The sequence below is a fragment of the Phodopus roborovskii genome, unplaced genomic scaffold (genome assembly GCF_943737965.1).
Source record: "Phodopus roborovskii unplaced genomic scaffold, PHOROB, whole genome shotgun sequence".
NCBI classification, from domain to species: Eukaryota; Metazoa; Chordata; class Mammalia; order Rodentia; family Cricetidae; genus Phodopus; species Phodopus roborovskii.
Window position 1 is genome coordinate 19,535,327 of NW_026126525.1, and position 16,495 is coordinate 19,551,821.

The following is a 16,495-nucleotide window of genomic DNA, read 5'->3' on the forward strand; positions in this document are numbered from 1 at the left end:
ATACTTGACAAGAAACTTAAAAAATAACCTTTTAGAGGTCTCAATATGATGTAAGCACCTTTGCTTACTTATGGAGTCAAGGCCACATGATATGGCCTCAAGGGATTAAATCAGGCTGCTTGGAGAGGACCACAACACAACTGAAGCTGTGTCAATTTTTTTTTTTTTTTTGAGAGTGATCACACTTTTTATGCCTTCATCTGAGATGGAAATAACAGTAATGGGCAGGATCAGTCTAGTTGTAGTTGCCAGAATACAGTGAAGTCTGGAAGTCATACACGGTACACAAGATTAATGTCTAAGACCAGTGTAGCCCTATCGAGCTTCTGTGCTTTCTTGACTACTAAGGGATCATACAGAGAAATACAATGTGGCCTGAACCGTTCACTTCCTGATGGATTGCATTGGTCTCTCAGGACCTGGAAGACTCGTCATGTCCCAGGAGCCATTTACTCTGAAAATCCTATGGGGCATGCCTCTCAAGGCAGCTAGGCCAAGTCAATGCCATGGATACTTGCAATATAACCAGGAAGCTTCTGGAGAGGGATTTATTGTTCATTAATGCTTTCATTTTTCAGCTTGGCTTGCTTTTGCCATTGTATCCACTATATACGACTCCTTCTGGAAACTTTATTTGTTCATAAAGTTTCTGCAGGACAGAGTCCTACAAAAAACTTGATAAAGGTGAGAATATAGATATATATTAGTTTTTTTTATTTTTACTGGTAAAATAATAAATAATAACGCATTGTATCATTGTGTTAGTTTTCAATTCCTGTGGGGTGGGGGGGGAACCCACTCTGACCTAAAACAACTTGGGAAGCAAACAGTTTATTTCACCTTCTATTTAAAAGTCCATCCCGCAGGGCAGCAGAAGCCATGGAGGACTGCTCTTCACTGTTTTTCTATTTCTGGTTTATATCACTTTCTTATGCAGGAAGGACCACTTGCACAGGAAAACCATCATCTATCATGATCTAGGTTCCCACATCAGTCACTCATTAAGGAACTGTCACTTATGCTTGCCTACATTCAAATCTTATAGAGGCATCTTATCAATTTGGGTTCCCTCTACCCAGATGACTCTAGCTTTTGTCAAGTTGAAAACAAAGAACAATAAACAAGACTATCTTCGTATGATAGTCACATTTTCCTTAAAATTAGGACTCACTTCCTTAGTTGTGTTTGCATATATCAGAGATTTTCTGTGGGTTTTATTTGAACCTTAATTTTAGTTTATCTACAAGGAAATTCTCTCAAGTAGTAGGGGTTAAAAGTAGATCATGCATGGGAGAGTCTTCCTGTGAACATTGAATCAGATTCCTTAAATCCTTTTGAAATGGAAGAAATCCACATAGTACTGTGTAGTTATTATAGTTGCCAGAGTGAAGCTAGAATCTGAATGTGAAAAATATGAAAATCAATAGGTGTCAAGAAACTATAAAGAAGTTGGAAAGTTTTCAAACAATGTATTGAAAGGAAATGGACATTAGAAACACATCAATTAAAGTTTTTATTTCAAATTCAATTGCACCTTATATTTCTACTGAAAGTTTACATTTAAAATGGTATGCTTTTACCAAATTTCTCCTTTCATAGCATATTTACAACACAGTTATTTTATTATATTATTGTTTTTATAACAGTGAATTTTAGAATGGTTAGACAACCTCCTCTGTGAACTATAAATTTGTAACAGTGTAGGAAGTAGGTTTTAGACTCTTTGACCAACTCTGGCAATTTCTTTTATAATCAGACAACATATGTTAGTATTAAAATTATGCTGACCATTGTTTTATTTAGTTTTAATACTTTCCTACAGACTATTTCTCCAGTTCATCAATATCTCAACAAATAGTTGTCAAATGTAAATCTATATTTGAATGTTGTCTCAAATACCCATTAGCATAAACAACAAAAACATGGAACTAAGTATGTTTACTCAGTGCTGCTAAAACATGGCTTTAAATGCTACCTTATGATCATCATTGAGTTTAGACACTTTATAAAATATCCTGCAAAAGCCAGTAGGTCAGTGGGAGAGACAAGATACTGTAAGCCCCTAATTGATCTGTTGGACTCAGTAATTTTTTAAGTCCATTGTAGGCAGTCCTTGATCTGTGAGAACATTCCTGCACTGTGGGTATCATGAACAGAACACAGCATCACACAGACTTCCTACCCTCCAGTTCTTACATTCGCAATGCCCCCAAGTCTCTTAAACTTAGAGGGCATGATATAAATATGTTGTTTAGAGATAAGCCAACCCTGTCCTTGTATCCCTAGCATTCATTTCAAAGAGTAGTTTTCTCGGAGTTAGAGAATAGCCTTTGTCTAAGGTTAGAAACATAAATGTTTAAAAATCAGCATTGCCCCAAGACAATTTAACTAAAATCTCTATTAAATTCACCTACAGGGCTTAAGACTGTCTAAGGTGTTGATTTTTGACCAGGTATAAAGTATCAGGAATGAATTCCTGTCACTGTTGATTGGTTCTGGAGAAAAGAAGTCAGTTTCTTCAGTTTTGTACCCACATCTTTGTGACACTGATTAATCTCAGTGACTCTTCTAAAAGGAAGAAAGAAAGAAGGAAGGAAAGAAAGAAAGAGAGAAACAAAATCAAAAGATATAAATATAGGAAGGGAAGGGGACTGGTATGCAAAATAGTAGGTAAAGGCTGTGAGAGAGAGATTACAAAGATGTGGTGAGGAGAGTAAAATAAACACTTGCATTTCATAAAGGTAAGAGATTTTCAAAGAACTAATCAATGAAAGTCATTTTAAAATATGAAATTGTGCATGTAAATGTATGGGTATGTTAAAATAATGTATTTTATATCATGTAATTTCTATAACTTTTATTTTGTCTTGTTTTATTTACAGGGGTGCGCATTTTATTGGGGATTCACCTCTTGGATTGCTTATTATATTAATCACCCAAGATATACACCACCATGTATGTACATTGTCTTCTTAACTAATCCCATGGTAACTTATCAATATCCATGTTCAACTCTTTTTTTTGTGGGGGTTGGGTTCAAGACAGAGCTTCTCTGGGTATCCTTGGAGCCTGTCCTGTTTATTACTCTGTATACCAGGCTGGCCTGGACCTCTCAGAGATCTGCCTGCCATTGTTTCTTAAGTGTTGAGATTAAAAATGTGTGCCACCACCACCTGGATCCATTTTCAACTCTTAGTTCCATAAAAATGTAACCTCTTATACTTAAAAAATAATGAAAATATCAATTTTCAATTACTTTCAGATCATAATTTACTAAAATTTCATGTAGGTGTGAAAAAAAACTAATTTTGGCGGACATGGATATTTTCCCTCTTTCTTTAGGAACTCTTTATTGCTTTATATATAAACATAGTGAAGTGATAAAAACAAAAGTTAAAAAGAAAGTATAGCCACTGAGTTATTATGGTTGCTAAAAAAGAAGAATCAATTTTACCCAGGAGTGACTCAATCCCATAATAGTCTCCATGTTTTTAGCCTTAAACACGTATGCAAACAAGCAACAGTAAATGAACCCTAGGCCATGTGTGCATGTAAACATTATAGCATATACACACATTCAATATGACAAATATATATATATATATATATATATTTGTTGCTAAATAATGTGTAAGTATATAATGTATCTTGCATGTAGTGTATGTACATGTATGTACATTGTCTTGTAAGGCTTTCTATTGCTGTGAAGAGATACCATAAGAACAGCAATTCTTACACAGGACAACATTTAGTTAGGTGGCTTATAGTTCAGAGGTTTGTTCATTATCGTCGTATTGAAACAGGCCATGTGCTAGCAGACATGGTACTGAAAATATAGCTGACAGTTCTACAACTTGCATAGACATGAGAAAGTTATCTGAGGCACTGGGTGTGGCTTGGGCACAAATGGGAGCTCAAAGCACACGTCCACAGTGACACACTTTCTCCAAGGCCAAACCCACTCCAACAAAGCCACAACTCCTAATAGCGCCATTCCCTTGGGAGATGATACTTTTCCAAACCAGCACAATTCACTCCCTGCCTCCCAAAGGCTTATAGCCATATCATAATGCAAAAATACATTCAGTTAAACTTCAAAAGTCTCCATAGTCTATCACAGTTCCAACAATGTTTAAAAGTTCAAAGTACAAATTATGTTTTGAAATTCATGCAACCTTTTTTTTTTTTTTACATGTAATCCCCTGTAAAAATTTAAATCAAAAAACAGATCATATACTTGCAACATGTTATGGCATAGGATATACATTACCATCCCACAACACAGGAAAGGGAGCATAGTGAAGAAATACTGGACCAAAACAAGGCCAAAAACTATCTGGGCAAACTCCAAACTCTGCATGTTGATGTCTGATATCAAAGTGCTCCTCAGATCTCCTACAGCTTTTTGCTTTGTTGACTGCAGCATAATTCTTTCTCCTGAGCTGGTCCCATTCCCTGTTAGCAGATTTTTGGTAGGTATCCCATGACTGTGGTTCCCTAACATTTCAGAATCTCCCAGGAAATCCAGACTTCTCCATGCAATGACCTTTTGAAGTCTCTATTCAGGGATAGCCCTGATATTTGCGTGGATTCAGTGGTTTTCCTTAGTCAAATAAAATACTGTATAACGCCTTTTCTCTATCCTTAAAACCAGCACCATGTGGCTAAAGCTTTAAAGTTCTGTTGCTTTCTGGGGGTGGAACATGCCCTCCTCTTTTAATTGTGTCTTCACCAGGTTTCTGTTTTCCATGGGTGTTTTGTTTGTTTGTTTGTTTTTACTTCCTAAGCTTGGCTGTATTTGAACTTTCTTTCTAGACCAAGCTGGTCTCAAACTCAAAAGATGTTCCAGCTTCTTCTTTTGGAGTGCTGGGGTTAAAGCTGTGCACCATCACTCCTGGATCTGTTTTTCTTTGGTTCCTTATTATAATTTAAACACTTTGTTAGGGGGGATCTGGTGCTGACATCACCACTCCTTTTGTTCTATTTCTCAGTCTATCTCCTTGAACACAACTTATCTTGGTCCCATTCCCTGGTGCTCCTTTTCTCCTCATATTTTGCATTTTTTTTAAAAAAAAAATTCCCCTATCACCTTCCTCTTTTTCATTATAAATCTTTGGTATAGTTACTACTGTTAAGAACACCACAGAGTCTCTAATAGGCTGTTTTGATATTTCCTCTGCAAACTGAACTAATCCAACACAATTCACTTTAGCCTCATGCAGACTCTTCAGACAAGGGCAAAGACAGCCACTTTCTACACCAAAATATCCCAGGAATGATCTCTAGGTGACATATAAAATATTTCTCCTCTGAAACACTTTGAGACAATACACTACAGTTCAAAATTTCTCAGCATCATTGTCTCCCAAGGCACTACTAGTATGGCCCATTAAGTGGTGCTTAAAGCACTCCACTGCTTTCCTAATCCTAAGTAACAAAGTCCAAATTCCTCCAAAAGAAAACATAGTTAGGCCGATCACAAAAATACCCATGTCCTCGGTACCAACTTATGCTTATTAAGGGTTTCTATTTCTGTGAAAAGACACCATAATCATAGAAACTCTTATAAAAGCCTACATTTAATTGGGTGCATACATTTCAGAAGTTCAGTCCATTGTCATATTGGTGGTACAAAGTAGCCCGCAGGCAAACATGGTGCTGAAGAGGTAGCTAACAGCTCGTCATCTTGCACAGGCAACAAGAAATAGTCTGAGACACTGGGCATGGTTTGAACATAAAAGATACTTCAAAGCCCACCTCCACAGTGTCACACATTCTCCAAAAATTCCTCACCTCTGAATAATGGCACTAGTGCCACATCTTTTGAGTTCCGTTTTCTTTCAAAATAATGCATGTGTATGTGTGTGTGTATATGCATATATGTATATGACCTACACATGCATAACATGGTGTGACTATATACCCCTCTGCTAATAAATATACTTAAAATATAATAAAAAATTAAGAGAAATATGTTTCTTACACTTGTACTTGTGATAAATATGAAGCATTTAAAACAGTACAGACTACAAAACACACTCAAAATTTATACAATTAAAATGTAAGTGTGAGAGATAAATAATAAAAAAATACGGTTTTCATTATATTGTTAAAAAACAAAAATGATATTTCAATGTGTTACTATTTGGTGGTTCATTATATATATATGTGTGTGTGTGTGTGTGTGTTGAAAATTAGAACATGCAATCTGCTTTCAAAGTGCTCATTAACACATATTAATTATATATTCCATTCATTTTATAAATACTATTAGAATACAAGAAGAAATGTACATTAGTAAACAAAAGTTAATTAAATATTTAGTAGTTCAAATACATAATACTAAAATTTAAGATACATATGGAAGTTTAAATAATTAGAGGACTGTTGAATCCTGAAATAATGTCAGTACAATAACTTCACTATAATGATCTAACAAAAGGACTTGCTCATATTTCATCTGCTTTTTTTCTTCACAGCTTTTGGAAATAGACAAATAACAGTATCTGCTATCAATTTTCTGGTATGTTTTGTATAGTATTTGTTACTGATGTTCTAAATTTAATATGAAAGAAAAACATGAAAATGTTTCATTGAAGAGAATTTATATGTAGAAAATGCATATATCTATATTGAAAATATCTATTTGTTAGTATATATATTTTGCATAAATAGGTATAAAGTAGATTAAAACATTAACAGCTTTGTATGATTTACTCATTGATTGTTAAACATTCCTTCCAAATTTCTGCAGCTAGATAACCAAAATTATTTGAAATATAGTAAACAGTAAAAAAATAGGATTAATTATTCTTATCATCTAAACAATTATGAAGTTACAAAACCTGAGAGCAAACATTTTCATAAGTCTAATAGATAATTATCAAAAAATATCGATTAAGTTACCAATGAACTAATTTGGTATGAAGAAAAATTTAGTGTTGATGTCATGAGAGTTATAACAGGTGACAATTAGTGTTCAGATGTCCACCAAGCAGAGGAATAATTATCTGATAGAGGTTAATTATGTCCAGGCAAAACCTCTACAGGACCGTCAACTCTGGAAACTGTCACTTTTACTAAAGCAGCTTGGTGTCTCCCCAATAGCTGCATTGTAGAATATAATCTAATGTGCTGTGTATTTGTATTATCATGATTACAACTCAATCATATGGGCACATATATTTGTGGATGGTCAGAAACAGGACCTTTCATTTTACTGTATAATTTTAATACATAGAGTATATACCAGGATTTGCTTCATAAGTATATCTATTGTCCCTTGGAGGACTGTAGGCATTGAATGGCCTGCTTTGTTCCTTTTGCTTAGATTAACTGCAAACAATTAGCTCACTTTTATCTCAGTTTAAATTAGATTAAAATCTTTTTGTAGACTGATCACAATTTGAAACTTTACAGTTTAGCTATGCACTAGGTCAGAGTCACAGGTGTCTAACCAAGCTTACTAAATAAAGTACCCTAAGAAAGGCATTCCAATTCTTTGCTTGTCAAGTCTAGTTGATAAAAGACCTATGCATCAAACCTTATCTCACTGGGCATTGTGTCCTCTTCTGATCACAGTCTTACCCTTAAAACCTCAAAACCCTCCTGTTGCCATGGTAAATAGCTTGGCTCCTTATTGCTTATCCTAGGAATGGGCTTTTGACTAATAAGAGGTAACTCTTGTAATTTTTTCATTGCTTCAGGCTCCTGTAAGAAGACTGATTTTAGGTGAGAGGTGAGGAAGCTAGGAAGAATTAGAATTCGGACAGGAGAATTAGAATAGAGGCAAAAAAATTAAATAAATAAATAAATAAAAAATAAAGAGACATATTTGGAACAGCATATGACGAGAGACTTCATTTGCTCTCAGATTCCCAAGTTCATTTTGCTTTCTGTAGTCTATAATCTGAACCCTGAAGATGACCTTGTATCTGGACTCCAAACGTCCTGGATAATTAAGCTTCTGTTTGGTTTAAGTAGTGGCACTGAGTATTTAACCAAGGACTGGCTGTCTGTTTGGTTTAAGTAGTGGCACTGAGTATTTAACAAAGGACTGGCTCTTTATAAATTGTTCTGAACAATCTTTACTTCCCCTTCACTCCATGCTTACATTATGCTTTATTAAGAAGTCAGCCTATTAAACAAAGTATTTATATATTTATAGTATGTATCTTTACCCCTGTGAAAAATAATGATAGGGTTAACGTTATAGGGGACTACATTTGCACATAGTAAGATAACTATATTTATTCTATACATGTTATATATTTGTTTAATTTTAGAATTTCTTAAAATTTATAAAATACATTAAAACATGTAATTTTAATACGTGAACATGGTGTAGGAAGAATAACTTTGTAGCTTCATTTTTTAATGTTTCTGTGACTATGTATTACTTAGAAAATTTTGGCAGAGGGAATAATTGGTTCATGAAAAAAACAAACATATATTTTAACTCTTGGTTAACTTTGGGCTCGCCTTTAGTAATTGCTCTGATTTTTCCTTTCCTCTCACTTCACTTCTTTGCTGTTTGTACCATGTTTACAATTTCATTTTGCTGTGATTTAAACTATTCCTATCATGCACTATATTTGATTCATTCCATTTTTCCAATATGCTATAACAATGTATTAATTTTATAAATTAACCAAATATGAAAAGTACATACAAAAATAAATATTTAAAGTTAATTAGAGCTTTCCTAAAAATGTATATCATAACCATCTTATAGTCAATACAAAGTAAAACATAAGCAAAATTCTAATAACTTGGAACATGCAACTGATTTGTTTTTGTGCTCATTCAGCTGCTGATTAGTCATGATTTCATATGCATTCATCAATGTTATCTGATATACAATCTTAGGAAAAATTAGTGAAGTCCAGGAAGCTAATGCACATTCATGCAATGCTTGAACATGTAATAGAATCCAATATAGATATGGTAGAGAGAAACATGGTGACCATTTTTTTTCACATTTCTGAACATGTGACAATGACTTTCTATTGCAATTGTGTAATGATTCAATGATTTTGTGAATATTGAGACCTTTAGGTTTAAATTTTGAATTAAAGTGATTTCCAACAAAAAGAATGCCTTTGAACTTCCTTAAAAGTAAAACAATAAATAAATAAATAAATACTTTTTTTCTTAGCATCAAATGAAAAGTTGCAAATGAGACATAAGTCATTAGTAACCCCTACATGTAATAATCATTGGGAAAGTGAAAAAATAGTTGATGACTCAGTGGATTCTTAATAATGACCCATGTTTGCAATAGAGATTTAAATTTTGCAAACATTTGTTACTCAGATTCATTTTAGGTAACAGATAATATTACGGATATAACACTTGAAGATCTGATCAAGCTTGAATTTGTAATCAATATCCAAAAAACCTAACTAACTGGATATGTCAAAGATGGTTTATTATTCATAAAATTTAATATGTATGAGATTATTCCATCTTTATAAGAATGATGTATGTGTGTTTCATTTGTGAAGAAATTACTACTCATTTTAAGTTCAGATAATTATAAATCATATTCCATTAAACTAATGAAAGATAGTACAGTTAGTTATTATAAAGGAAGATCAAGGGGAAAATAATGGTAAGCATTCAATAATGTGTATTTCAATCATAACTATATTTTTCAGTAGCAAGTGTTAATTTTTTCTCATAAAGTTTTGTTTACAAACTTTTGTATTTATTACATTAGGTACTGGTGAGTCTAAAAAAGAAAACATTATTTAAAGTTGATGTTTGCTTCTGGTTTAACATAGAATAGACCATTACCTGGTAAAAAATATTCAAAATGCATTAAATGATATCATAGTTGTTACTTGATAACTGAGGGAAGGACTGCCCATTTCTTTACTATCTACCTTAATCTGTCCTTTTGCTCTCTATCACTTATTTCTACTCAAATTTTAATACTTAGTACCTTAAGAAAAGTATCATAAGTTACACAAAATGTTCACAAAATATATTTGAAGTTCAGGTCAAGGACTTCTGATGAAATACTTATTTAGATTTCACTATATGGATATTGTAGTCTATGAAGTATTTTATTAACTACTTTTACAAACTTTAAATATTAATTTAATCTTTAAATTTGTACAAGAATTACAATTGATGTGGGAAGAAAGAAAATATGACTCAGAGAAACAATATAATATTATCAGAATTGTTCTTCTTGCAAAGCTAACATCTGTTTCTATCTGCTCTAAATATTTGAATACACCATGCATTAATCTTTTCATATTTCCACTTTTCTTCATTCTCTAAACCAACCTTCTTTAAAAGCTACAAATGAAAGGAAAGAGTCAAAATTCCAAATATACTGCTTTGCATAAATAATACATCTTTAAAACCCCATTTTAGCTTTCATTCTTTAAATGCAGCCATGATTTGCCAGTCTTTTGAACAAGCAGCATTTCATTAACAAAGAATTTTTCCTTTAAATTCTTAATTTCTTCAGTGATTAACAAACTAGAAGGAAAACAAGACTTCAAGCAGGTTTTGCTCTGTCTTCAAACAGCTCGTTATTCTAGTTTTTTTTCTGATTACTGTATCAACATTCGTTATCTGTCCAGTTGAATTTTCTCACCTTGTTATCATTAAATGCAAATATATTTGGAAAAAAAGCTGCAGTTTATTTTCTGGTAAAAGCACAGAAGAGCCTCAGGCATAAAATAGGTAAGATTTGAATAGGCAAGAGGATATGTAAATTCATATATCACAACTTGTAATGCAAGCAGAGAGCTGGAGCTTGCTGAGATAAGCCAAAAAGACCAGAAATTTGCTTTTGGAATTTTGATATGTACTGATGTAGTGAAAACTAAGGACAAGCTATACCTTCTTCTTCAGGTTAGTTATGATTTGAATACATTCCATGTAAAGGGAAATCTCTCAGCCTAGACACATGGGGGAGGGCTTAGGGCCTCCTCCAAATGATATGACAGACTTTGAAGACTCTCCATGGAAGGCCTCACACTCCCTGGGTAGCAGAAAGGGATTGGGATGAGGGTTGGTTGGGGAGACAGGGGAGGGAAGGAGGGTGTAGAAACTGGGATTGACATGTAAAACAAGTTTGTTTCAAATTTAAATAAAAAATTATCATAAAATTATAAACCCACCTAAAATACATGATGAAAATAGATATATCAATGAAAAATGAATACAGACATTTGACCCTGGTTATCATCATGGCTTTTCTATCTCTCTGTAACTAATTACTGATGGATAAATATAAGACCACAAAGTAAGTTTCTAATGTTGTAAAATTCCTTCTTGTTTATTGAAAAGCTGTAACATATCTTACAGATTTGTGAAGCTGGAAATCATTTCATTAATACGGTGCTGGCTCATCCCAGTCACACAGGTTAGTTCTTTTATATTTATCTGTCTCTTCCATTTTTTTCATACTTAATACATTTACCCAAACTGCAGTCCTAGAAATATGTCAAATAGGCTGCAAACTGATGCAACCCTTGCTACTGACAAAGTTTAGGGGGAATGATGTGGATGCTCTTTCAAAAATTATTTGTACCTTTTGAATTTTTTATACTTGTAGGCCATGTAACTGTTTCATACCTTCCTTTGTTTCTGCCTTCTGACTACTCCCAGGGGTTGCATCACATCTCCCTCCCATCTTCTTGTCCCTCTTTTACAATTTGTATTCTCTTTATCTCTTTTGGATAGCGGTCTGTAGATTGCAGTATGGAAAGGGGAAGCTGAAGTTTAGTAAAGATGATTGGGTAACTTCTGATGTCTCAGGATTTCCATGAAATCTAGATAATAGAAAATGTTTTTCATTGCCCTGTCTTGGCTATCCCTGCTTCATGGGAGCTCTGAGGTTTTAGAGCTTTTCTGTTCTTCACATAAAACTCTGTCCTGAGTATGGGTTTTAGCTGCCTTCTCATGGCAGGTCGTCAATACTCTTTATAGTACTTACGTCACATTTTCTAGAAGACATGACCAGGATTTGTCCATTCCATATCATGACAGACCACAGAAATCATTTCACCCAAGTCTGTCTTGGGAACACAATGAATTTATTGGGATAACAAGTGGGCACATGACTAGGGGGTTCTTACAGGACTATGTGGTAACTCAAAGTGGAAGAATCAGTGAAAAGCCTACTTCAGCGTGTATGAACTCACAAACCTACAATCTTGGGTATCCCTGTAAAATTAAAGAGACCTCTCCAGAAATTGTTCACCATTTCTGTTGTCTTATGGGGGGGGTGTATAGGGATTCAGGCATTATGCTGGCTTGCTTTTGTTACCTGGCAGAATGCACTCTGGTCATTCCAGGATTCTGTGAGTACTAGTCTCCATGCAGGTGTAAAGGACGACTGTTACAACCAGATTTCCCGCCAGCTTGGTCCAAAAGCCGGGTCCCATCAAAGGACCCCTTTAAAAGACAGACCTCCAACAGTTTAAAGTACAATATGAAATCATTATTAATTTATTTTCCAAAATTTTCCTTAAAAATATTTACTTGGAGAAAATTAATGAAAATCTTGTGATGTGCTAAATATAATGAAAGCTGTAAATTGCTTAGCCAAAATAATTTGTGTATATTTCTGAAAATTAACTGTACTCATTCAGGATAATTCTCAAGATACTTTTAGATGCATTTGATATAAATGATATCCTTATACAATTCCCTTTTGATTTTCACTAATTTAGTGTGAGTTATGAGGTATTTATAATATCAAACAATTATTCTTTAACACTAAAGGAAAATGAAAACCCATGGAATTAGAAAGCATTCCTTTTAATTTTTTTCTTTTTTTCCTTTTATTATTTTTTCTTTTTATTTTACATATCAAATCCAGTTCCCTTTCCCTCCCTTTCTCTTTCTCTCTCATGCCACCCCCCAACCTTCTCTCCCACCCTCTTCCCGCTCCACATGTAGGGTGATGCCTTCCAGGAGGGGTCATCTAAATCTGTCAAGTCATTTGGAATAGGGACTAGGCCTTTTCTCCTGTCTCTAGGTTAAGGGAGTATCCCTCCCAATTTATGAACAGAACATTGCTGCAGGTATTGTGTTATACAGAGTAATTATATCATTTAATTTTTTAAATAATTGCGTCCCATGATTTTACAGCAGCATAGATGTAGAAATATTTAAAAAGATGACACATATTCTACCTGAGTCAAAATGTTATAGCATTTGGAATTATGGCTCTTCTGGGATAACTATGAAATAATTTGCTATGAATACATGACATTTAAAGCATTAAATGATTATTCTCAAGAACTTTGTAATACTTAATAAGTATATTATATCATTTGCATCTTATAATTGACAATTTTTCCTCTTTCTCCCAAGGGAGCAATGCCTGTTTCCCAAGTCCAAATTATAACCCCTTTACATGGCTGTTTTTTCTGGTTTCCTGTCCTAACTACACCTATGAGGTATGGTGTTTACATGAGCAAATTACTGAACTTTATTCTATATGCACTGAATCCACAACTTTTTTCTTTAAATAAATTTTGTGCAATCTGCAGATAGATCTTTTCTAAAGATATTGACAGGAACATTAATTTTATGTAAGTTATGTACACTTAAGGAATTTGTACACTCTATATAACATAGCATGGATATATTAGAATTTTCAGACTAGTAAAAATTTTAAAACACTGCTTTTTTTATTATGATTGCCATGATTATCAGTGATCCTTTATGACTTTCATATGTAAGAGTTATATTATAAATTATTTGGGTCATAAGTTTTATAATGTTTTGAGCTTTCAAATTACTTAGTTAAGACCATAATGTTTAAATATCTGTAAAAGGCAGGGGTTTGTTAATTTTGGGGCTTTATTTTAACAGATTGGATCCTGGATTAGTTTCACAGTCATGACACAAACACTTCCAGGTAATCTTAACATTTTTAACACTTAATCAATGTATGAATATCTTTAGGAGTTATGAAGTGTGAGAATGAATTACTGTCCCACTAATGTAGACCTACTAGCAGTAATATATTACATATATATTTTCATTTTGAAAGTAATACTTATTATTAAAGTACTAAACATTATCTTCTATATATCTACCTATGTAACAAATATTTAATTCAAGTTCAGCAATATAACATATGTATAATATTGATTATATACTTCTCTTAAAACTACTTCTTGTGTGTATACATCTGTAAATGGTAGGCGAGGGGAATGCTGATTGCAAAATTTTGAAAACTTGATGTTTTAATGTAAATAGGAAAGTTGGATCATCCAAGTGTTGTATTAAAAGAGATATATTTAATCCAATGTCACTGACTATTTTATTCATCAGTTTTGAATTATCATTAACTTTGCATATATACATTCAATCATACAATGTGTGTAAATATGTGTACAGACAGAAGTTTATTGAAAATGTGATTTTTTGGAAAATATTGAGAATGACATTTATAAGGAGTTAAATAGATTTTTAAAAATTTTATCCTTCAATAATTTTTGTGAATGTATTATTCTAAATAAGTGGAAGGATATTAATAGGGAACTATGCAGCATTTTATTTGGGGCAATATTTTCTCTTATAAATTGTTTTTATTTTAATACAACTCAGTTTTTCCATTACAGGTATTTAGCAATGTGTTTTTTTTCTTTCAGTTGGCATTTTTACAATTTTAATGAGTATCCAGATGTCTTTGTGGGCACGGAAGAAACATAAGATATATCAGAAGAAATTCAACTCATATGTGCATAGGAAATCAGCAATAATTCCATTCATATTATAATAAATGTAGTGATAATGTAGTGATTCATATGTAAGCAAGAAGAATAGCATATAAACTCACAAATTGAAGCTTGGAAAATGAAGACCAGTTATTATAATACAACAGTTGATTGGCAAAAATAATCTTTAAAAAAGAAAATGATGATGGAACTTAGCTAAAGTTCCATTATGAATGAGGGGTAATAAAAAGAAGGTAATAAACAAGGCATGACTCATCATGCCAAATAACAGCACACTAAAACTTGAATCAGAAGGCCTGCCATGAGTGGGAATCCATACTAGGCTATGGCGGAAAGCCCATTTTATGGCTAAAAATGAGAGAACTAAAATGCAGGAATGCAGAAGTTAGTATATTAATATTAAAATAGTATCGACTTATTTGCAGGAGCTTGATCTTAAAACAAATAGTTGTATTGTATGAATATTTTATACTACTATATCATAAGGTAATTGAATTATATGGTTTCTGGTCTGGTGCACTGTCTCAATGCTGAGAGTTTTTGTTTGTTTGTTTTGGTTGGAATTTGTCCAGTTTTACATTGCTATGTGGATAAACATTTTAATGGGTGGATAAATTGTTAATTGAGAAATGTCACCTTTACATTAAGTGATTATAATGTGACACTCAAAACAGTAACCCAAACACTATCACCTTTCTGAAAGAAACTGCAGACACCAGACTACAGTAAAATTAACAACTTGTGTTGCTACAGCCAAATTCATTTATTTTTTTTTATAAAGTTATACTAAAGCTTGATAGATACATTTTGGTTTTAAAAATGAAAAAAATATTATAGGTCATATAAATACAAAAAGATTTAAGGTTACTAATGAAATCCAATTAAATTAATGTACTGAAAACAAAACTAAGTTTATTTCTTTCATCATGGTTTTACACTTTTGGCTACATTTAACATAATGGGACAAATATACGGTACCAAACTCACAGGTAAATATTTACAAGTATCTTGAAAGTTTCTACTACTTGGATCTTTTCTAGAACTATCTCCCTATTACAAGATTCAAGGATGCACTTCCTCATTTCTACCATTTTACAATAATGTTCTTTATTTTAAGATTTAAAATTTCTAAAATTTACAAACATATCATGACTAATTAGAGAAATGTGTCATTACTTATGCCCATGGCACATTCATAGATTATGTTATCCATTAATTTGCTCTGTATTATTGACAATTTTATACAATGTATTCTGAAATAAATTTTCTTTCACAAACTCCTCCAAGACCTCCTCTCTTCCCCACTTCTCTATACCCACAATTCAGTGCCTTACCTTTCTTTATTTTGCCTTTCAGTGCTATGACCCTATCTGGCTTGAATCTGTTGGTCTTATGTATGTAGCCACATTCTTTGTGAGTCCATATGTTAGCAGCCCTGATGAGCTCTAAAGACTCTTGTTTCTTTGGAGTATTCCATCACTTCTGGCTATTACAATCTTTCTACTTCCTCATCAGCATATATCCCTGCATCTTCTGTAGAGGTGTTTGATTAAAGCTTAAAATCCCTGAATTTGTTTTGTATATTGATATTTTGCTAGTAATGCATCACAATTTCAAGAGGTTTAAGCAACAATTAAAGTTACTATTTTAATGCAGGTAAAAATCGGCTACTGGTTTATGTCAATTATACCTATTTCTCTCCTAAAATTTTAAAATTCATTGAATTCTCTTGATATTTTTGTTAAAGGAAATACAAAAGAAAATTGTTTCGTTGT

At 32.9% G+C, this 16,495-nt stretch overlaps 1 protein-coding gene across 1 annotated transcript in view; it reads left to right on the forward strand.

Moving 5' to 3' along the window:
• Tecrl (trans-2,3-enoyl-CoA reductase like) overlaps nucleotides 1–14,761 on the forward strand; it is a 68,794-nt gene extending 54,033 nt beyond the window's left edge. Inside the window, exons 6-12 of the mRNA XM_051198226.1 lie at nucleotides 579–684; nucleotides 2,883–2,955; nucleotides 6,480–6,523; nucleotides 11,329–11,386; nucleotides 13,345–13,430; nucleotides 13,849–13,894; nucleotides 14,634–14,761. Of these exons, the coding sequence (XP_051054183.1) occupies nucleotides 579–684; nucleotides 2,883–2,955; nucleotides 6,480–6,523; nucleotides 11,329–11,386; nucleotides 13,345–13,430; nucleotides 13,849–13,894; nucleotides 14,634–14,761 (541 nt within the window). The remainder of the gene's footprint in view (nucleotides 1–578; nucleotides 685–2,882; nucleotides 2,956–6,479; nucleotides 6,524–11,328; nucleotides 11,387–13,344; nucleotides 13,431–13,848; nucleotides 13,895–14,633) is intronic.
• The last annotated feature ends 1,734 nt before the right edge of the window (nucleotides 14,762–16,495 follow it).